General features: G+C 36.4%; 1 protein-coding gene across 2 annotated transcripts in view; it reads left to right on the top strand.

Moving 5' to 3' along the window:
* The window catches only part of GRID2 (glutamate ionotropic receptor delta type subunit 2), a 1644765-nt gene that overhangs the window by 1199699 nt on the left and 420841 nt on the right, over positions 1–24225 (top strand). For both annotated transcript variants that reach the window (XM_010594048.3, XM_003414078.4), the window contains one exon: positions 17795–17896. In XM_010594048.3, coding sequence (XP_010592350.1) covers positions 17795–17896 — 102 coding nt within the window. The remainder of the gene's footprint in view (positions 1–17794; positions 17897–24225) is intronic.

Raw genomic sequence — 24225 nt, 5'->3', positions numbered from 1 at the left:
GAAGTGAGTGCACTTTTTTTTGCAATAACAAATATAGATTGTAAAAATTAATTGAAAATACTTGAAGTGGGTGCACTTTTACTCTGATTGAGAACTTATGTCTGACTATAGTTAATTACGCATAGTTTATACTCTCCTTTCCATTTTCTACACTTGGCTTTAGAATGCCAAATGTAGATTAAATTGAAGAAGTAGGAAATTCCTTCCCACTGTTTGTCTCCTTAACAAATAAAAACATGAATTTGAAATGCATCAGGGCACCTCAAACACAAATGTCTAAGGGACAAGCCCATTCATTCATCCATTAAACCAAGTACAAAGTTTTGAAAATAAGCAAACTAATGCTTTCAGTCAAAAACTGTTCATTAATTGTCTACTATATGTTAGTGGTATACAAGAATATTTAGAATAAAAAGACATCCCTAGCCATCAAGGAGCTGAAAATTCTACTGGTGGAAATAAGTAAGTGTCTAGAATCCAGGATAATAACCCAGACAATAATTATACAAGAGATATATATGAGAAGTAACATTGGAGCAAACTCATCACTGTTTGGCAAGTGCTTTATCATTCTAATCTGAGGAAATTCGAGTCAATCAATATTTATAGAAAATTAGTCCTCTCCAATGGATATACACCTAGAGTAGCATCAAGAAACAGTCTGTGTAAGATTAAAGCAAACAAGTTTCATTCAGGGCTCAAAGGACAATTAGAAGTGGAAACAATGTGGCATATCAAAATGAAACCACAGAGTCCAAGGTGTGGTAATCACATAAACATTTTTATAAGGATTAGACAAAGAATGGGACTATAATATTCTGACTGGTATTCAGGGGTAGGTGCACGTAGGGGGATACACAGGGAATCACAGTCCGATGGAAGGACATGCTGGTCTGGAAACATGCTATTAAAACTGCTTTCAAGCATGTGTTTTTCTGAGGTTTCATTGTAAAGGAGATTTTTCAGTAATGCTGTGCATTCACAACTCTCTGGGAACAGCCTGTGACACCCTGCTTCTGCTTGACCACAGAGAAGAAATCTTTCTTTTAGGATATACATTTCTTAAGCATGGCTAAAAATTAAGCAAGGAGAGAAAAACTGCTGTTTTAAAATGATGTTTGTTCTCAGGCCTAGACCAGGGTCCCCTACTTATTCCAAATGTCTCATATAATTTTTGGGTCCTCTCTCTCATTCCCCCTTTTGATCAAAGATTTTTAGGGAAATTCTTTGATCACACTTTAAAGAATGTCTTCTTATGCATGGACTTAGTAGCTCTCTGGATGGTTTCCTATCTATTATAACCCTTTAAGATCTGAGGCACTACTATTCTTGGAAGCCAATCACCATCTGAGGTCTTCACTGTGCCATAGCTTTGGCCTTTTTCTTCAGTGATGTTCTTGGGAGAGAAAGAAATGGGCCATATTAAAAGGAACTGGTTAGTTGTTCTAGGGAACTTGTCCAAGTAGTGAGCTCAGACTCATCTGAAAAATAGCTTTTGTCAATGTATATTATTCTTCTTACAGGTAAAAATTGTTTTTCTGGGTCAAAACTTTGGAGATAACTTTCATACAGTGTTTGATAATTTCAATAAAAATTACGATAACAAGTACAATTAATATAGTTAACAATATAGATCTGATTCATGATCCAATCTCCAAGGGTAACCAGCTGAAAAGATCTAGAAAAGGGGACTTTGGCATCAGGGGTATTTGCAGTCAAAGGGCCTTTTGGCAGACCTGTGTGATATCTTGTTCTGCTTCTGCTGAAGTATTTATTCAAGTGTAGCAGGAGGTATTGACAACTGTGTAGGCCTCTCCTTGTTGAGCTAGAAGAAAGTCAAGGACAACCCTATTATCTTGTACAATTTTAACTAAAAACTTAGGGACTTACGTTAGAAAGCTTATCAGTTATTTGGTGCATACCCATTGCCGTAGAGTTGATTATGACTTATAGAGACCCTACAGGACAAAGTACAAATGCCCCATGAGGTTTGCAAGCATTGGCTGGTGGATTCAAACTGCATACCTTTTGATTGGCAGCCATAGCTCTTAACCACTGCACCACCAGGGCTCCATTTGGAGCATAATATATAAATTGCAAATTGAGTTTTCAAGTTCAGGTGTAGTAAAAAGGCCTTGGAGAAATGCCAGTCCATCTCTGGGTCTGTCTATTATAGAGCTCTCATTAGATCCTATAACATATTCTCTTTTTTGATGAGTTCACATCATTTGTCCAATGTATGCTTTCATCATAGTAGTGGATATTTAGAGGGACTGTTAAAAGACCTAGCATGCATTGCACTGTCATATTTCAACTATTCAAACAAGATAAAGCCTAGGTAAAGAGTTTGCTCTTTGTGCTTTCCCTTAAATATTCTGATCCTCTGCGTAAAAATACATTTCTAGGTCCGTGCACAAAAGATTCTTATTCTTGTCTGATTATTGGGTAGAGGGATAATTTGACTTATTTGTTTAAAATAATTTTTCTGTCAAGGAGTTGTTTCAAATAGGCAGTCATCCTAATTTTAGCCAATTCTACCCTTGATACAAAAAGGCTTCTTTCCCTATAGACATGCTGTTAAATTTCCTGTAAAGCCACTTTCCAAAATCTGAGAGGGGCATTATATATGAAATTAAGCATTCCATTTTACAGTGTGAAATGTTCCAGGCTGTTTCAAAACAATCCTTAACTCCAATCTGGATTAGATTGAAATACGGGACCTGGGGTTTGAGTTAATAACCTTGGGGGAATGGCATAATCTCACACATATTGCTCACTTAGAGGTGATATTAAAGTTAATAGTAGCAAGGAGAGCAAAATTATGGTTCAGTAAAGAGAAGCTAATGAATCTGAATTTGTGAGGCTAGATTTTGGAATTTAATGGCAAATCCAACAGACAAGTTAATGGTACTAGTTATTAACTGGGATATTCTAACAAGGCATTTTCATGCATTAAGGCATGGCATGCATTAATGATGGTTATTTATTTATTTTTTTTATGAGGAAGGGTAAGGGTAAGAGAATACTTAAGAAAAATTTCATAAAGGAGTAATACTACCCAAAAATAATATACTAAAGCAAATAACGTATAAAGACAAGCAATAAGAAAATACATCCCTTCAGCTGTGGACACAGGAAAAAGAATGTTCATATATATATATATATTTGTTGTTAGGTGTTGTTGAGTCAGTTCCTACTTATGGCAGCCCTATAGGACAGAGTAGAACTGCCCCACAGGGTTTCCAAGGAGCGACTGGTGGTTTCAAACTGCTGACCTTTTTGGTTAGCAGCCATAGCTCACTGTAGCTCTTAACCACTGCTCCAAGGCTACATATATATATTAAAGAAACCCAATCCCATTGCCGTCAAGTTGATTCCGACTCATAGTGACCCTATAGGACAAAGTAGAACTGCCTCATAGAGTTTCCAAGGCATGCCTGGTGGATTTGAACTGCTGACCTTTTGGTAAGCAGCCATAGCAGGTAACCTCTACACCACTAGAGTTTCCATATATATATGTGTGTACATTTTTTTTCTCATGTTAATGCCAGTAAAAAGGAAATAGCAAAAATGCTCATAACACAAAAGTCAGAATTAATATGGTTAAAATCTACTAAACTAAAACAAAAACAAAAGTTTGGGTGTACATGGGAAAAACAAAATATCAAATCAAGGAATAAAACTGATAGTTTAAAGGATAGTAAACAATATGTACTATAGTGACCCTGTGTACAACAGAACGTAACACTGCCCGGTCCTGTTCCATCCTCACAATCATTGCTATGTTTGAGCCCATTATTGCAGGCACTGTGTCATCCATCTCACTGAAAGTCTTCCTCTTTTTTACTGACCCTCTGCTTTTCCAAGCATGATGTCCTTCTCCAGGGACTGGTCCCTCCTGACAACATGTCCAAAGTATGTAAGATGAAGTCTCGCCATCCTCACTTCTAAGGAGCATTCTGGCTGTATTTCTTCCAAGACTGACTTGTTCATTCTTCTGGTAGTCTTTGGTATATTCAATATTTTTTACCAGCACCATTATTCAAAAGCATGAATTCTTCTTTGGTCTTCTTTATTCGTTGTCCAGCTTTCCCATGCATATGAGGTGATTGAAAATACTATAGCTTGGGTCAGGTGCACATAATCCTCAAGGTGACATCTTTGCTTTTGAATACTTTAAAAGGGTCTTTTGTAGCAAATTTACCCAATGCAGTACGTCACTTCATTTCTTGGCTATTGCTTCCATAGGCGTTGATTGTGGATCCAAGTAAAATGAAATCTTTGACAATTTCGATATTTTCTCCATTTGTCATGATGTAGTTATTAGTCGATTTATGAGGATTTTCGTTATGTTGAGGTATAATCCATAGCGAAGGCTGTAGTCTTTGATTTTCATTGCTAAGTGGTTCAAGTCCACTTCACTTTCAGCAAGCAAGGTTGTGTCATCTGCATACTGTGTTAATGATACCTGATACCACGTTCTCCTTCATATAGTTCAGCTTCTCAGGTTATTTGCTCAACATGCAGATTAAAAAAGTATGACGAAAAGGTGAAAACCTGAGGGACACCTTTCTTGATTTCAACTACATAATATTTCCTGGTTCTGTTTGAACAGCTGCTTTGTGGTCTATGTACAGACAGGTTCCTCATGAGCACAATTAAGAGTTCTGGAATTCCCATTCTTCACAATGTCATCCGTAATTTGTTATAATACACACAGTCAAATGACTGCATAGTCCTCTCTACACTACTTCGTGTTGACTGGAGTAGCTCAGTTGAGGCCAGAGGATCCAAGGTGGCCTAACCTGCATTCCTGGGTACTTGGTACTGGCTGTTGGCTGGGGTGCCTTGTTCTCTTCCATCTGGCCCCTGTTTCTATCCAAATAGTCTTTCATTACTCAGTAGACTATTCCAACCTTTCTTACTTAATGACTGACTTCCAAAATGGAGAAAACAGAAGCTGCAAAATCTCTTAGGGCATCATCCCAGAAATTGCACATCATCACTTTTGCCAAATTCTATTGGTTTAAGAGAGTCACAGAGCTAGCTAGATTCAACGAGGGAGAAGGGACTCTACCACAAGATGGAAGAGGTGTATGCCTGCCCAGGAATAGGAGGAACTGTCTATGGCCATCCTGCAGAGAGACTACCTACCACACACCGCTCTACTTTTTCTTATTTTCTTGATGAAGTCTGATGCTTTCTTACAAATATGTCCCTCTATGAATAATGAGTAGTTCTGGCAATTAGTCTTTTGGGAATTTGGTTGTATACTGCTTAGTGAAATTTGTTGTAGTATTTGTTTCTTAATTTCTTGCTTTGTCATTTCAAAAATATTGTAAGCTCTTTGAGGAGAAAGACAATGTTCTATGTTTCATCGTATGCAGGTATTTAACAAATTGTCTTTTTTATTTTAAGTGTTGACACATGGGATAATAAACTATTTACACGGTGCATAGTTGCTATTTAACTGCCTACTAGATTAGGAAGCATCAAAAAAAGATGGAAGGAATACAGAGTCACTGTACAAAAAGAAATTAATTAGTCAGCATTGAAACATTTTTAGAAGGTAGCATATGATCAAGAAACAATGGTACTGAAGGAAGAAGTCCAGTCTGCACTGAAGGCATTGGCAAAAAACAAGGCTCTAGGAATTGACAGAATACCAACTGAGATGTTTCAGTGAACAGACGCAACACTAGAAGCTCTCATCTGTCTCTGCCAAGAACTTGGAAGATAGCTACCTGACCAACTGACTGGAAGAGACCTATATTCATGCACATCCCAAAGAAAAGTGATCAGAGAGAGAATGTGGCAACTATCAAATAATATCACATGCAAGTGAAATTTTGCTGAAGATAACTAAAAAAAAAAAAAGTTCCAGCAGTACATTGACAGGGAACTGCCAGAAATTCAAGCCAGTTGCAGAAGAATGTAGAACAAGCTATATCATTGCTGATGTCAGATGAATTTTGGCTGAAAGCAGAGAATACCAGAAAGATGTTTACCTGTGCTTTATTGACTACACAAAGCCATTCAACTGTGTGGATAATAACAAATTATGGATAACATTACAAAGAATGGGAGTTACAGACCACTTAATTGTGCTCATGTGGAACCTGTACATAGACCAAGAAGCAGTCATTCAAATAGAACAAGGGGACACTGCATGTTTTAAAATCAGGAAAGATGTGCCTCAAGGTTGTATCCTTCCTCTATACTTATTCAATCTGTATGCTGAGCAAATAATTCGAGAAGCTGGACTATATGAAGAACATGGTATAGAATTGGAGGAAGAGTAATTGACAACCTGCAATATGTAGATAACACAAACTTGTTTGCTAAAAGTGAAGTGGACTTGAAGCACTTACCGATGAAGATCAAAGACTACAGCCTTTAGTATGAATTACACCTGAAAATAAAGAAAACAAAAATCCTCACAACTGAACCAATAAGTAACCTCATGATAAATAGAGAAAATACTGGAAGTTGTCAAGAATTTCATTTTACTTAAATTCACAATTAACACCCATGGCAACAGCAGCAAAGAAATCAAATGATATATTTCCTTGTGCAAACCTGCCACAAAAGTGTTCTTTAAAGTGTTAAAAAAGCAAAGATTTCACTTTGAGGACTAAGGTGCACATGACCCAAGCCATGATATTTTCAATTGCCTCATATGGGTGTGAAAGCTGGACAATGAGTAAGGAAGACTGAAGAAGAATAGATGCATTTGAATTATGGTATTGATGAAGAATATGGGCTATATCATGGACTGTCAGAAGAGCAAACAAATCAGCCTTGGAAGAAGTACAGCCAGAATGCTCCTTAGAAGTGAGGATGGTAAGACTTCATCTCATGTACTTCGGGCATGTTATTAATGGGACCAGTCTCTAGAAAAGTACATCATCCTTGGCAAAGTGGAGGGTCAGTGAAAAAGAGGAAGACCTTCAATGAGATGGATTGCCACAGTGGCTGCAACAATGGGCCCAAATATAGCAGTGATTGTGAGGCTAGGGTAGAACTAGGCAGCATTTCACTCTGTGGTACATAGGGTCACTATCAGTTTGAACCAATTTGTGGTCACCCAACAAGAACAACAGGTTATTTTTTGATAAATCTTTTGGCGATTATTGTGATTAGTTGATCCTGATAGTTTCAAGTTCCCCTAGGTTTTTTATGTTTGTAATAGATACAGGATTATAGCTAGTAATTTCCAGTGGAAATATATATGGAGAAAAATATTTAAGATCATTAATAAAAAAAGAGTAATGAGATAAACAAATTCATCCACAAAGAAATGACAACTCTTTTTTGAAGTATTTTTTAACATGGTTATTAAGGAGTTCATGATTTATGGGGTCTCATTTGTCTAAATGTTTTCAACATTCTGCGATGAAAAAAATTGTCTTCAAAGCTTGTAAGAATGCTCGAGGCATAGTAAATCATTTAATGATTCATAGTCATCAATGAAGCCCAAGCAATCCATCCTCATTGTGAGCATAAGCACCAGCATCTGATAAAGAGGGAGCTGGAAAGGAAAGATCATACAGTAACCTAGACAACAGTATCATGTCAGTGTTAGCATCAGATAAACTGATTGTGATGGCTGATTGAATTGCCTACAGTAAGAGTGATTTGGAAAATTTGAATAAGAAACCCTTTCTTGCTGTTATATATTGAATCGTGTCCACCAAATATATATATTTTGTAAATCCTAACCTCTGTGCATGTGGTCATAATCCCATTTGGGAATGGGTTGTCTTTGTTATGTTAAATAGGTAGGATTAGTGTTGGGTCCATCTTGAATCAATGTCTTCTGAGATATAAAAGAGATTAAGTGCAAGCTAGCAAGGAAAGATGGGGAACGAGAGATGCCAAGACACATGAAGATTGCTCAAGAGCAGAAGCTCAAAGAGGCCAAGGACCTTCCTCCAGAGATGAGAAAGAGAAAACATGGCCCTAGAGCTGGCATCCTGAATTCCAACTTCTAGTCTCATAAACTGTGAGAAAGGAAATTTCTGTTGGTTAAAGCCACCCATTTTGGGTATTTCTGTTACAGCAGCACTAGATGACTAAGGCACGTTTCATCACAGGAATGACTGCTGGTGTGAATCCAGTCGTATTAGACAGTTGTAGAATCATAAAGCTAGAGGGATTTTTATAAAATCAGTGGATTCATTCCCTATCTTAAGATAAAATCCCTGTGACATAAAACTCTTCTAGGCAGCTGAGATTCAATTTATTCTTTGGGAAAAATAACATCAGCTCATTCAGTCATCAAATATTTACTGTGTGCAAACTGCATGCTAGCACTGTTCTAATTGCTTGGTATACATCAGTGAATAAAACAGGCAAAGACCACTGCCTTTGTGGAACCTGCAGTCTAATAAGGAGATACAAATTATTCCATAAGCTTCCCCTTTGTCATTATCAATAATCCTTACTGGCTTTATATATACTTTAAATTGGCTTGCTGACATTATAAGAAACTCACTCCTAAGATAAACTGAGTAACTAATAAGCTGTCAGTTAAGAAAAAAGAGTTTAGCTTACCAAACCATTTCATTTTCCTGTGAAGACACTAAGGTTTAAAAAAATTCATTCTTACTTGAAGTAAATAAAACCTACATTTTCAAACACGCAGTCCAAGCTTCTTTACTCAATGCCCACTCTTCCAACAACCTCTTCACAATGTTCCTTTAAGCGTTTGGCTTTTAGCCAAAAGGTTGGAAGGTCCACCCTGTCTTATGGGGTCACTATGAGTTGGAATCGACTCCATGGCAATGGTTTTGTTTTACCCCTACATTAACTAAGTGATAGAATGCACTCACGAAATCCAGCACGAAACCCATACATATTAGTTATAAATCTTTTGGCTCCATAGGACAGAAACCCAACTTGAATAGTTGAAGGAAAATAAGATTTATTGAAAGGAAATTGAAGTTTCTCAAGGACCCAAAAAACACAAATAGAGCTGAACTTGGGAAACAAATACTCAGAATTAGGATTGTCTTCCTGCCCCTTGTCTCTATTCCTCCCTGAAAAATATCTAGTCGATTGGGGTCAGGACGACCTAGTGGTTTCTGAAGCCAGACTGACTGAGTTCAAATCCTGGTGACATCCCTCACTTGCTAACTGAGCAACCTGGAGCAGGTCCGTTAATCTCTCTAATCCTCTTTGCTCATATGTTAAAAGTAAGATAATTGTAGTACCTGCATGATATGGTAGGAAAAAGCAAATTAGGTAATATCCATGTATGGCACAATATCTACCTCATAGAAGTCCTGATATTCTTCAAAATTCTTTCTCTTATATCAGTAATGTGTCATACCAAGAAGGTTCAACAGTTTATGTTTAATGAGTATATTTAATTAGTGGTTCTCTTTTTGGTAAGATTGTATATGTAAATACCTTAAAGAATTTTGTTTTTTTTTTTGTACAAAACATTGTAATACTCACTGGGCATACAAAGATGACTAAGGAGGTGGCCTTTCCTACACTTAAGCGTTTTATTATTTAGTGAAAGAAACAGAAAAGCCTGTGATAATTCTAATGTGAATTTAAAATGAAGATTCCATTAAAATGTCTCAAGGAAGAATGGAACAGAAGAGAAAAAAATTCCAGCAACTTTTATCAGTCTAAATGCTAAAATTTTTATTATACAAAATATTGATCAAAAAGAGGAGAAAAGCTAACAGCATTGAGGTGGGGAGAATCACCCTGAAGAATCATGAAAATTTGCAGGAGTACAACTTGATAAAACCGTTGCTATCGAGTCGATTCCAACTCATAGCAACCCTATAGGACAGAGTAGAACTGCCCCATAGTGTTTCCAGGGAGTAGCTGATGGATTCAAACTTTCAGCCTTTTGGTGAGCAGCCAAACGCTAGTGGAAAATAATCTCAGATTGAGGATATTTTGTTTTTTCATTCATTTTGAGCTTGGGAAGTCAGAAATAGAGAGGACAGCAGGAGTTTTAATTCACGCATTTTTTAAATCAGATATGTATTAGGACCTACTATGTACCAATATGAAGCGGTGGTTAAGAGTTATGGCTGCTCACCGATGGCAACAGGTGTGGTTTCCTTGGATGTACCAATATATCAATACTATGATAAGAGACAGAGATACAACTGTGGCTAAGATAGGCATCATTCTGGATTCACAGAGTTGATGGCTTAGTACTTTGTTTAAAACAAAAACAAAATAACTTGTTTGAGGAAGTGTAGCTAGTAAGCTTTTTCAGAAGAAGCCGGTAAAAAAAACAATAACTTTACTAAATAAGGTTAAGTGGCTGCTTTATGAGTTTACTTTACCGGGGCATTAGAGAGCAAGCTTTAGAGCAGTGGTTCTCAACCTTGGCTACACATTGACATCACCTGGAAAGTTTTTTTAAAATACTGTGCTTGAGTTCAATCACCAGAGATTCTGATTTAATTGATCTGGGATTTGGCTGAGGTATTAAAATTTTTCAGAACCTTCCAGGTGATTCTAACATGCAGCCAAAGTTGAGAACCACAGCTTTAGAGGCACGCGTCATTGCTGAAAGCAGTAAGTAACCCCAGAAAATGAGCCCCAGGAACAGAAGACGTCTAATTAAGAGAATAATAACACTTCTTTAGAGTTGTGTACCAAGAACACTTTAAACACTTGACATATGTTAATTCATTTAGTAGTCTCAACAGCCCTATGAGGAAGTTACTTTTGTTATCCCCATCTGAGAGGTGAGGAAACGAGGCCCAAGGGGACACAACTATTAAGTGTTGAAGTGGATCTAGTCTCCGATATTAACCACTACACTACACTACACTACACTACACTACACTACACTACACTACACTACACTACACTACACTACACTACACTACACTACACTACACTACATTGCATCTAAATATGGTGTAAGGTTAGTTGTATTGAAGGAAATTTTTAAGGAAAGGAAAACTTACAATAATGATGGTTGTTTTTATTGTTGTTGATGGTTGCTATCAAGCCTCCTCCAACTCATGGAGACTTTATATATGAAAGGACAAAATGTTACCTGGTCCTGATCATCTTCGCAATCGTTGGAATGTTTGAGTTCATTACTGTGCCTATTGTGTCATTTCATCTCATTGAGGATTTCGCCCATTTTTGCTAACTCTCTGAATTACTAAACATGATGTTCTTTTCTAGCAATTGGTCTTTCCTGATGATGTGTCCAAAATGAGTCAGAATGCTTCTAAGAAGCATTCTGGTTATATTTTTTTCTAAGACTGACTTATTTATTTTTCTAGTAGCCCATGGTATATTCAATATCCTTTACCAACACCACAACTCAGATGGGTACGATAATGGTAGAAGACCGTTAAATCAGTTAAATGTCAGTTGTTAACTAAGAGTGGTTATTATGACTACATAAAACATGTTTGAATTATTTCTTTGTATATATTATCCCTCAGATTTTTATTCTTCATTCATAGGAATCAGTTAACAATTTCATCTTGCTATATAAAAAAATTAAAAATATATATATATATTTTTTTTGTATAGTATAGAAACTTTTGTTTTCTGTGGGGAAACAGGGAGATAAAAGCAATTAGATTATGTGATTTTTCTCTAACTTTTCAAAGAGAGTTTCGCCTGAAGGGAACTTGAGTGTTAAGGGTATTCCATATAATCTAAAGAACAACTTCTACTTCATGGTGATGACCAAGTGGTAGGAATTGAATCTTAGGAGAAAATAATCATCCTCTAGGGAGCAAGTCTTACAAACTGAACCTATTTTACAGGTAAAAAATACCATACAGAAAATTATTATTGGAAGGATTACAGGCACACTGCATTGCTGCACATGTCAAAGAGAAAAGCATTCAAATTTAACTCTATAAAGCATGTGTCAGAGTCAGCCTACCGTATGTATTTTTTTGTACTTTCTATCCCATTATAGCAGTAATATCTACCAAATAAATCCTGCACATTTTCAAGCTGTTATCTCCATGCCTTTGTTGTTTCCTCTTTTTGTTTAAAGGCTAAGAAAGCAAATAAATGTAGTGGCTCAGAGCATATAGCCTTCAGTGCAGTGAATATTTAGTGTCTTGCAGCTACAGCTTCAGTGCTATATCCAGGCTTGGTCTGTTCCATATGAGTACAAGCTAACAAATGCAGGGAAGTCCATTTGGTTGACTCTTGTTATTAAAGCCTATAAACTATTGAGCGTAAAGTTAAAGTTGAATAGTTCAGCTATTTTGGACATTGTAACACTGAAAAATAGCGACGTAAAACCCAAGAGTCAAAAGTCATCCTTTGCAGCCCGTGGGCAAATGAAAAGTGAAAATATTGAAGGAAAAAATAAATACATAAAATTTGCCCATTAGTACACATAACGGTAGGAGCATACTACTGTGCTCACGCAAATACATCAACCAGTTTGTTGAACACAAGATATTACATTGATTTTAACAGAACGCTACAAGATTATTATTGCCGAAGCTCCAGTGAAGGAAATAATTAGAGCATTAAGCATTTTTAAGGTTTTAAATGACTTTAGGCAATAACTAGAAAATACTGTAGAAATCGATATAATGTAATTGAAAGGAAATTGAGTTGGTCTTTATTATTTTTTTATCCCTTCTAAATTTTCTCTAGACTGCCAGACCATGTAGGATAGTGAATCTTATTTTGCCATCAGCAGTATAACTTTCTGTAAATCTCATGTGCTGCAGAAGCCGTTTTTATCATTTTACTTAGAAAGTGCTCATAGCTGAATAGTGTTATGAGATTTTGCATGCATTATTTTTATTAGTCTCCGGCCATGTTGTTAAAAGAGAGAAACAAACAAAAACAAAAACATAACCAGACAAATAGAACCTTTTCCACATAGCCAGAAAAATCAAGTTAATGAGATTTCAAACAATGAAACCTGAGAAGTTGTTAAATAAGCCTCACACTTGAACCTAAGTGAAATTCTTCCAGTTTTTATCAAACATTATAACTGTCAATCTTGCTATGCTGCAAGGAATAGAACTCATTGTAGATACAAATTCAATTTGGATGTCTGTGAACCTAACTCATTTTTATTGCTTAGTATTGGAAAGAGTTATTACAATCAAACAGAATAGCTTGAAGTGAACCTCAGGGAGATGCGTGTGTATGAACAGAAATTAAGGAATCTCAAAACCTGAGAAATCCTTCAAAAAATGTGGGTAATCAACAGTTCCTCTGTGTGTTGCGGTTGTTTATTTCCTCATTCATCTTTCTATACATTTTGAAAAGCATTATCAGGCCTTAGGATAGATAAATCAAATGTGTTCCACACTTACTTTTTAGTAAGTTGGTCAGAGAAAGGAGAATGTACCAAGAATATGTTACAAGAATCTCTTGTTCCCGTGCCTTCTTGGCTGGTCAAGTGAATAAACGATAACACAATGGAAGGAGCAGAACCCCTCTATCCTCAGTTTCTTCTTCTATAAAATAATAACACTTTTCTTTTGGTTGTTTTGAGAATTAAATAATATAAATAAAGCTCTCAGATGATTGGCATATAGTTAGCACTATGTGCATGTTATAATACTTGTTATAAAAAGTATGATGATGGTGGTGGTGATGATTTTGCCTTTTAATTTTTACTGCTAAGATGTAACCTCACTAGCTATTATTTTGAGCCAGCCAGTTAATTCTGAGTCTCAACTGCCTTGACTATAAAATAGAAATAATATCTCCTCTACCTACTTTAAGTGTATCATGTTCATGAAAAAAATTAAAGGGTTCACAAGCTATAAAGCAGAAGTACAATTAAAAACACTAAATCTGGGCTTAAGGAAGATTGGGCTTAAATCCTAGCATCATCTCTTACTTGATATGTGACTTTAATTAGGTCCGTAGTTTCCTTATCTGTAAAATAATATTAGTAATAGCAACTTCTCATAAAATTATTGTGAAAATTATATGAGGTCATATGTAAAGAGCTCAGTACCATGGCTGACATGTAGAAACTAGTAAAAAAAATTTTAATAGTTCTATTTAATATAAGAAATAAGTATTATTTTAATTTCTTAATAGTCTCTTTGTTGAAGCCCATTTAATATGGGATGAGTGCATGTATTTTATTTCTAGTTTTCCAGGTAATCTGTATCTTAAACTTTCTCTACCACAAAATTCAGTCTCTGAACATCCTAGTTCTTGATTCCCATTGAGGAAGCATTGTAGATTAGTGCATATGAAGGAGAAACTAAGTTAAGTAAAAGAAGATTATCAATCCTAGAATCCACACCAATGTTGTAAGAATAGAGAATTATACTGAACAATTTTACAAGTGCTGTCATCAAAAGACATTTGAGTCAAGTAGGGAAAAAAAAAAAAGAGAGAGAGAGAGAGAAAATACAGAGGATGAAAACTATCAAGCAAAGGAGAGAATTACTATCTTATAATATATATGAAAACCTGTCCAAACTTACAAAAATAAAATTCTGGGATTGAGAATAAATGGCATCATTTATGGTACAAATAACATTTAAGACACTGCCTAGGTCTAAAGACAAGCTATGTTGTCCTATTCCAAATATTTTCTTTTGTTTTTTTTCCAAACCCCCAAACACTAGAGTGCTTTAAAATTATTTAAACCATTGGCCGTATGTGTTAAACATTGGCCGTATGTGTTAGTTACTGTAAAAACAGCGTGGGGGCAGTGTCTGACTTCCTCTCACTTCACAAGGAGGAAGGAGAACCAAGATCAACAGGCCAAGGCCAATTCCTATGAGGCACGGGTCAGAAATGCCTCCTCTTTCCTCCATTTTTACCAATTCCAACACTGACCATCCCTCCACTGCACTCTCTACTTCTCTGCTGGGTTCAATAATTTATTGCAATGGCCACATAGAACTCACAGACAATACTCATGATTGTGGGGTTTATTAGGGAAATAACAATTATAGTTCAGGCTCAGGAACACTCAGGATTCCATTCTGCCATCAGGACAGCCTCTTCCCAGCTATGCTCACAGGTATGCCTCTCCCTGGCCCTCAGTCTCTGCCCAAAAGCACTCAGTTTTCTTGCTGCATGAGCTGGGAAGCCCAGTGCACCATCTCCTGTGGGTCTCTCTTATGCATCTCTCCTGCTGGTCTCTCCTTCCTTGGTGGTAGTGGGCTCTTCTTTCCGGCTTCTGGGATGGCACATTTCAAGCCTGGCAGCATGGGAAAACTGACAATTACCACACACAGTCCTGCCCATTCACTCAGGTGGGAGTTACAAGTCCATGTCTAAAAAGGCCACACATAGAAGTGATCTATCATACTGTAGCTACCTGTGCTACCATAACAAAAAAAAAAAATTTTTTTTTTTGAAATACCATAAATTAGTGACTTTAAAGAACAGAAATTTATTGTCCCACAATTTTGAGTGCTGGAAGTCTAAATCAGGGCATCAGCTTTAGGGCAGGTTTTCTCTGGGCATTCCTTGGTTTATAGATGATTTCTCACACGTTATCTTCTCCCGTGTGTGTCTGTGTCTGTTCTGCTGTTTTTATAAGATTCTACTCAGAAACAATTCACTCTACTCCAGAATGAATTCATTAACTTTACAAAAGATCCTATTTCCAAACAGGGTCATATTTACAGGTAAAGATGTTAGGACTTCAACATACCCTTTGGTAGACGCAGTTCAATCCAGGACACCATGTTTAGTTTTGATTAAATAAGGGCATAATTAAAAAGAAGTTGGAAATTGTCCAGAGCATTGTTGAAACAAAACTGCTCAACAAACATTGTCACTAATTCAGTAGTAAATATTTTTATTACTCAATACATTTAAGTTGGCAATAAAGATGCCATTTATTTGAAGTAGGATTACCAAACTTATAAAACAACTCCAAGGGGGACAAAAAGAAATCCTTGTGTTTACTTGGCAGCTTAGAACATATTTGTCATGAACAAGATGATATTCTAAAAGCTGTTCATTAGGCTTAGAATTAAGTAAAATATAGACGTCACATTGGAAATTTAGCTCTTCGCTTAATGTTATAGATCACCTTTTTTCCATCAATATTTTTGGTCTTGGCAAATAAAATCCTCTAGAAGAAGTAATTAGAAAAAGTACACATCAAGGAATGTAATTTAGAACAGACTTTGTTTGACCTCAGAAGAGAATAAAAGCTCAAAAGAAATTTCACGAGGTTTTAAATTTGGACGGAGAACTACAATATCTCTGATAATTAGACTTTCAACACATTTGGATTTGCTAAATGGATCTAAGTTCTAATTAGACTTTTTATGTAACTAAGAATGACATATCATTGTAAGAATTTAATGTGCTTTTACAGTTGAAACCAGCAATTAGCAGCATTTTCCAAATTATTTTAATAAGAATAAAAGCTAGCTCTGCTGTTTATATTGTGACATCCCTTTCTCTTATGGTATACTACATAAAAAAAATAAAAATTTTTTCATATTTTTTTTATTTTTTTACATTTTAGTATTTTAATTAAACACCTTTTGGGGAGCTCAAAGAGAAACTTGAGTTTTAATAGGAAGCACCTAAATTGTTTATTTGTGAGGAAGACTTGCCAGTTCGTTGATGACTTTGGAAGATACAAACAAAATGCAATACAAGGAAATAAATCACAGTCATCAGGGGGAAGCAACACAAATAACCAGGTGCCACTGTAACCATTTAGTTGATCAAAACAGTCTCCGAATATGACTAAAGGTCTGTCCCATTCTTAGAATATCTGAATGTAGAATTAGGTTTTCAAATGCGAAGGCTCATGGAGCTGGTATCTGGATCAATAGCCATAGCACGGCACTTCTTCCCAAGGTGTGCATTACAGCATTCTCTTCGCAGCTTTGCTCCTTGAGCAGTTATCTGCTAATTCAAGTCACATCATCTCTTTCCTTTCTTCTTACTTCTGAGCTGAGAGTCATTAATTTTCATCCCATTGAGATTTATAGGCGGTAATCTTAAAATCGATAGCTGTCAGATTTGAATATTACAAGAGATAAGAACTAAAGGAGGTTTTAAAAACTAAACGAGTATTTTGGAGAGAAAAAAGAAGTGAAACATTGCAAGACCCTAAGGGACAAGCTGCTGCCAAAACACTGAAAGCAAATTGATAGCACTAACAAAATAGGCAAATTATATTGTTTTATATACTGTGAATACTTTGAAAACAACAAAGCCAAATACATGATCTTTTCCTTAAAAAAAACCAGTAACCCTTCTAGTCACGGTAAGAATTTTGCAGCTTTTTTTTCCCAATAAGAACGGTGTTACCTGTTACCATTGAGTCCATTCCGACTCATGATGATCCTTTAGGACAAAGTAGAACTTGCTCGTAGGGTTTCCCAGGAGCAGCTGGTGGATTCAGACTGCCGACCTGTTGGTTAGCAGCCGAGCTCCTAACCACTGCGCCACGGGGTAAGATCTAATTAAAACCATTGGAACTGTAAGAAAATTCAACTTGTACAGTAATTGATATATTAGAACAGATGTTATGCTAGAATTATATCAGCTATTATTTTCCCAATTAGTGCATTAGTGGGACTAAGTTATTGGTGCATTTATAACTCCTCATTAAGTCAAATGTCTTCAGCGAGCCTCCTAAAGCAGGCTGGGTACTGTCATATGTCATATGATGATATTTAAAAGCAGGAAATGGCATTTCTGGTTATTTCGTTTGCTATTAAAAAAGAAAACCTGTGCAAGACCCTTATTATACTAATTATTCCAAGAGACATCACAAGTCCTCTGAAAGCTCTCCACACCAGTGACCGGACAGTTCTTCAGGCAGATAAGTGACCAAAGCTATTTTGTCTTTCAGCTGGGGTGCTGGAACCCTGTCACAGGGCTGAATGGGTCACTGACTGACAAGAAGCTGGAGAATAACATGCGAGGCGTGGTTCTACGGGTGGTGACTGTCCTGGTAAGTCTGATGTGCCTTGTGGCTTTAGTTTCTAGAGGTTGCTTTATCCTTCATTTGTTTATGTTTTACACCTGGTGCCGTAATCTTGAAAGAGCTTTTTACAAACCCTATGATCTCTAAGATATTTTTTAAGTGGATTAGAATCAGATGTGTGCGTTATTTTCTTTAAATGACGGTGCTTTGCTAAATAAGTTCCTTAGACACTGTAGGTGCAATTTCCCTCTTTCTACAGCTTTCCACACATGATAAAAGTATCCGTGAGTCACTCTCTCACTGAAACTCTATACTATGCATAAATGAAGATAACCACCTAAAACTAGGAGAGATTTGATACAATGTTCTACACTCAGGAATACTAAAATGTTAGGAGATGAAGATGATAATTTTCTAGTAAGGAACTACTTTGGAGGAAAGACCATTTGGTTAGTTAATAAATATTTACTGAGTATCATCAACTGTATTCCAAGCTCCATGCTGATGACTGGGGACATTGATGAATAAAATACATATATGATTCTCTCTTTGCAGAGCTTATCATCTAGTAATTCTGTGAATGCTAAATGGGATTATACATGTGAAACATTTATTACAATTCTATTCATTTATTAAGAAATCCATAAATGATAACCATTCCCAAGATGATAATAGAAATATTCTTGGACATTAAAATACTCAAATGAGTACTATGCAAATAGCCAAAAAACATAAGGTTTGCACTGTCTCTTTTTATTTCAATGTGTTTAACCTCATGCTACTTTATAGTACATTTCAAAACTTACTAGTCTGTAGGAGTCCCTGGGTGGTGCAAACAGTTAATGAGATTAGCTGCTAACTGAAAGATTGGAGAGTTGAGTCCACCCCAAGACACCTAGAAAGACCTGGCAATCTACTTCCCAAAAAACCAGCCATCGAAAATGCTATGGAGCACAGTTCTACTCTAGCATACATGGGTCCGCCATGACTGGGAATTGGCTTGAGTGCAGCTGGTTCCCATAGTGCATAGCTATTAAAATTATTTTACTTCAGAGTAGCCTACTTGTTTTTAAGTTTGAAAAAAAACTTTCCTATAGGCTAAATAAATTGCCAAATTAGTAAATGGGAGTGGTAAACAGTCTTTGATATGTCCATGCTAATTAGATACTCATCAAAGTTTATAAAAACAATGGCTGCCCTTTGTGTATTGGCAAATGAAAATTAAATAGATTTAACATAATTTCTCTGTCAAAAAAAGGGCTGTGAATATTCTCTATAAAAGGAAATTAAAATGTATAGCCTAATTCTACTTTTTCATGCCTATGATTTTATTCCTAGTTATTGTTTTGACCAGATTTTTACATTTTGGTAAATAGGCTGTAAATACTTGGTAACTGAAGTGACCATGTGCTTCTGTACGTGCCTGAGGGTGCGCGTGTGCATTTGCACTGGTGTGCTGACGTTAAAAAGACAGATGTTTCAAGTGCAATAAACTATTAATAGTCTCTTCTCTAGTGATTGTATGAACAATTGCAATACAAAACAATATATGTGCTTTGTTTTGTTTTTTGCGATTCATATTTCCAAGACAAACTAACCTCATTCAGTTGTTAAGCAAATATTTATTCAGTGCTATATGATAGACTTAGTAATGGGTATAAGATGAACAATATATAGACTCTATCCTGAAGGTATGCCTAGTGACTTCTTGGGGAGACAAAAACAGCTAAAATTTCCTAAGTGCTTACTATGTGCCAGATACTCTACCAAGCCCTCTGCATGCATTACCTTATTCAGTCTTCACAGTATTCCCAAGAAGTACTAGTATGAGTCCAAGGATATAGATAAGGAAACTGAGTCTTTCACACTGAAAACAAATGCGGAAGGTTGTACGGATAGTAAGTAGCAGAGTTGGGATTCGAATTCAGGAAATCTGGGTCCAAACCTCTAACCACCTCCCTCTTAACATTACGTTATACTCCCTATTACCTACTGCAATAAGTGTGAGAATTTAGATATAAAAGATTTCAGGTGAATTAAGAGTTTGAAATGTTTAACTCTGAATAATGTAAAGGTGAGTTTTATTGGAATAGCTTCATAGGGCCAATTATTTTAAATTCATTTCCAGGATGAGCAAAGTAATTGCTATTTTGAGCATGAAGTGGTATTGCTTTGCACAGTGTTAATGCCTGCATGCCCAGGTTCACCTCCATGACTCATAATGATCTCTGTTTTCTACAAGCTCAGCAGGCACAGATCCTGAATATGATTAGTGAGTAGAGATAAGGAAATAGTTGGTTTTTCCCATGTTTCTGTGATGTGATATGAATTTATCAACTTGGCTGCCCAGTTGAGTAAAAGGTTGTTTCGTTTATTACACTCCTACGATGCGTATATAGCCAGTGTACTTAATCATCTCATTTGCTTTCTGGCTCTTCCTGTGACTCATATGGGAATGGAAAAAAGCCATGACCTTTTATTTATTTCCTGTAAGCACCTTTCCAGATCTAGCGCTCACTTAGGCTAACTTGCAAGCTTTTTCTACCAAACACAGAGAATCGCATCTCCCAGATCATTCAGCAACTCCAAAATCTTGATGCTTTACCTCATTTAATCCTTGAACTAGAATATGGTCTGTATGAGACTTGATTTTGTAAATGGTGAACTTAAACACCAATTCCTTGTACTCCAAGTATTTGCCTGTAATACCTCCCAGAAGGAAGAAAGAGGAGGGGACATGTGTAAAACCCTGAGGGAAGGTACCTCATCCGTTCTAACTACAATCAAGCTGCAGTTCCACGTGTGCCCCCTTCGCTTCTTAAGAAATGTATGCTATCAATTACACACAGTTTAGTAAAATTTATTTTCCTTATCTAAGTTTTGAAACCCCCATTCCTATCACTGTTAATGATATTTCATTGATTTGAAGGAAATAACCTAGTATTTAGGAGTCCCTGGGTAGTAAAGATGGTTAAGCTGTCAATTACTACTGAAAGGTTGGTGGTTCTGAACCTCTCAGAAGTGCCTCAGAAGAAAATGAAGAACCTATGGAGTGCAGTTCTACTCTTTCCATATTTATCTTAAAGTAGATAATTCATCACTTTATTGTCTGTGATAAATAGACATTCCAATGCTTAATTAAAGATAGTTACATTATTAACAGAGATGTAAATAAGGTTAAAGGAATCAACAAGGTATGTTGAAGACCACAGGGCCTAGATACACATGAAGCCTTTGACTGCCATGATGACCGATAAGGAATAGGGAGGGAACAGTATTACCAGACCTGGCAATAGCTAGAGCCATTGGAGAGTGACCACTCAATAGTAGCTGTGAACCTTGGTAGAGGAAGAAAATGGAGAAAAAGAATCACTGTCAAAACCACCACTGTTAGACACCAGTTAAATGAGGAGGCAAGGATACACTAATATCTTCCTTCTTATCCTTCCATCCCCTTCAATTGTCTGTCGTTGCCAAACCCAACCAGGAGCAAGGGGACCCAAGTAGTGAATACCATGTAGGTCAGGACAGAGTAAGGCAGTAAAGGGCACAGTGGAACTGGAGGGAAAATGGGCAATCCAGCATCAGTACCTACCATTTGATAGACCGTTATAAGGCCTTTGTATGTGTTCATTTATTTAAACCATATTGTGATTACTTCTGACACCAAATACACAGACTTAAGTCAGACTTCAAATGTTAAGGGCACAAACAGTCTTCCACAAGACTGTTCTCACTTGACACGAGCTGCAAGTTTGAGATCCCAAATCCACCCTCACTTCTGACAACTGGCTACAAATTCCAGGGTTTCCACTACCTGCTCAGGTTCAATAATTCTCTAGAACAGCTCTTAGAACTCAGGAAAGTGCCATACTTGTGATTACAGTTTTATTACAGCTGAAGGATACAGGTCAGAACCAAAGGGAGAGACACAGAGGGTGAGGTCTGGGATGGTCGCAGACATGAAACTTCCATTATCCTCTCCCCATGGAATCAGGATGAGTCACCCTCCCAACACACTGATGTGTGAAAATATGCCAAATATTGTCAACCAGGGAAGCCTAACCTGAGCTTCAGTGTCCATAGTTTTTATTGGAATTTAATTATGTAGGTATGATTGATTGAATCATTGGCCACAAAATTGAATTCAGTCTCCAACCTCCCCTTGCCACTATGGAGGCCTGGCTGACATCATGTGGCTGAAAGCTCCAACCCTCTAATCACATGGTTGATCTATCTGGCATGGCCAGCCTTCGTCCTGAGTTACCTTATTAGCATAATCTATCTAGGATTCCACCAGGAATCACATTTTCAGCGTAAATAATCAGGTATGGTCCGAGGGTCCCACCATGAATAACAAAGTTATCACTGGGGAAATTTTAAGGGTTTAAAGGTTACCTGCTGAAACCAGGAACAAAAGCCAGCCATATTCTTTTTACACGCTTGTTATGAATTGAATTGTGTCCCCCAAAAATGTGTTGGAATCCTAACCTCTATGCCTGTGGTTAAGCACTTGGCTGCTAACCAAAATATGGGTGGTTTGAAACCACCAGCTGCTCCACAGGAGAAAGATGTGGCAATCTGTTTCTGTAAAGATTACGGAATACAGTCATGTTAGATTTAAATTAAAAATGGTATAACATTTGGAATGTGCCGGTTGCAAATGTTATTGGTCACTAAGGAGCATTTTCTAAATGGCATCACCTATGAATAACTTTATATTCAGCCATGATCAAAACCACAGAAATACGTCTTACAAATGGAGAAAAAAAAAGAATGAGAATGAAATTCAGATCTTACATCTTGGTGCCTCTGTCTGACTCTTTCTTTGTTTCCATATTTGGCCTGATGATCTCTATTTCTTAACGAGTAGACCAAGTGTATTACCTCAAGGCAGTTATGAAGATTTTATTTTCTTTTAATTTCTTAAAGTATACAAGTGTGGATAGCCATAAAAGACCAATTTTGTCATTCTTTTTTTATGATGATTCCCAAAAAAAAGAAATAATGTATCACTAAATTGTAAAGATCATCATAATACTAATGAAAAAATGGAAAGAAGTTAGCAACAAGTGAAAAGAAAGGTATGAGAAGATATGGTGTAAGAAAAAATACACGATATCTGAAAAACTTGACATTGGCAAGAGTTCACTGATTAATCCAACTCTTATGTGCCTGGTGTGGTTGTGTTTATAACAGACACAGTGGCGTCACTAATGAAACGTGTATTTACTCATAAATTCATTTGAGAAATATTTATTGAGGACCTAATATGCCCCAGGCCTTCTTCTAGATGGTCGGGGTATACACAGACAACAAACCCTGATTTGAGAGTTTTATTTTAGCAGGACATCTTCTAAAATTCTCAGAATATTCTTGAAAAAAATGCAATGAAGTCCTTATTAAATATTAAATGCAGTATTCGTGAGCCTGAAATTACCATAAAAATAATTCAACAACTTTATACAAAGATGTGACTGAAAGTTTATGGTAAAGTGTGGCTGTGATTCCTCCATATTTTAAAATTCAAAAGCATATAATTTTTTACACTTTGGTATTTCTGAAATCAGGATGCATCTTTCAACTGATAGCTCCTTACAACCAAAATTGACCACATTGTTTGTCTTTCTTAGTGGTGCATAAGACAATTATGCATCTTACAATTGAAAACATCTTAGATTGAATAAAATATGGTATTTGTAAAAAATTAATTAAGTTAATGGATGTTCCTGGAAAGGTAAATTCAGCAAAACAGGGCAAGAAGCCATGATAAAAAAAGAGAGAGACTATTTTAAAAGAATATCTTTAAAAGAAAAGAAATATCAATCTGAAGAAAAGGATAGTAATAGAAATGAAAAAAGAAAAAATACTGTTTAAATTAAAACTGTCAGTAGTCATAGAAGGATAGGAGAAAGTACATAAAGGCAGCTTATCCTAAACCAAACCACACAAAGTAAGGTCCAAACAATGTATTGAGAGAAAGGTGGGTTTTCCTAAGCAACTCACTGTAGGAAGGATTTTTTGCCCAGCTGTAGCAGGCAGCTGTCTAGTGAGTTGTCATTTTAAGAGTAATTCTCCTTTACTGAAATATTTCCCTATCATTAGTCTCACTCCTTGAAATTGATTTTAGCAGTCGTTATTTCTCTGTGAAAATTCACAATGTTATCTGAGGTCTAAGAGAGGTAAAACATTAATATATAGTATACCCGAACTATTGACCTTTACTCAACAACTATTTATTGTGCGTATATACTAAGTTAAACATCGTGCTCAATTCCACAGTGCCAAAAAGAAATGATATAGTCCCTGCTTTCAAGGAGTTTCAGGTATAACATTTTATCAAAATTATTAAGTTC

The sequence above is a fragment of the Loxodonta africana genome, chromosome 5 (genome assembly GCF_030014295.1).
Source record: "Loxodonta africana isolate mLoxAfr1 chromosome 5, mLoxAfr1.hap2, whole genome shotgun sequence".
Taxonomy (NCBI): domain Eukaryota; kingdom Metazoa; phylum Chordata; class Mammalia; order Proboscidea; family Elephantidae; genus Loxodonta; species Loxodonta africana.
Note: the sequence above shows the minus strand (reverse complement) of the source record. Positions and strands in the feature narration are given on the sequence as shown.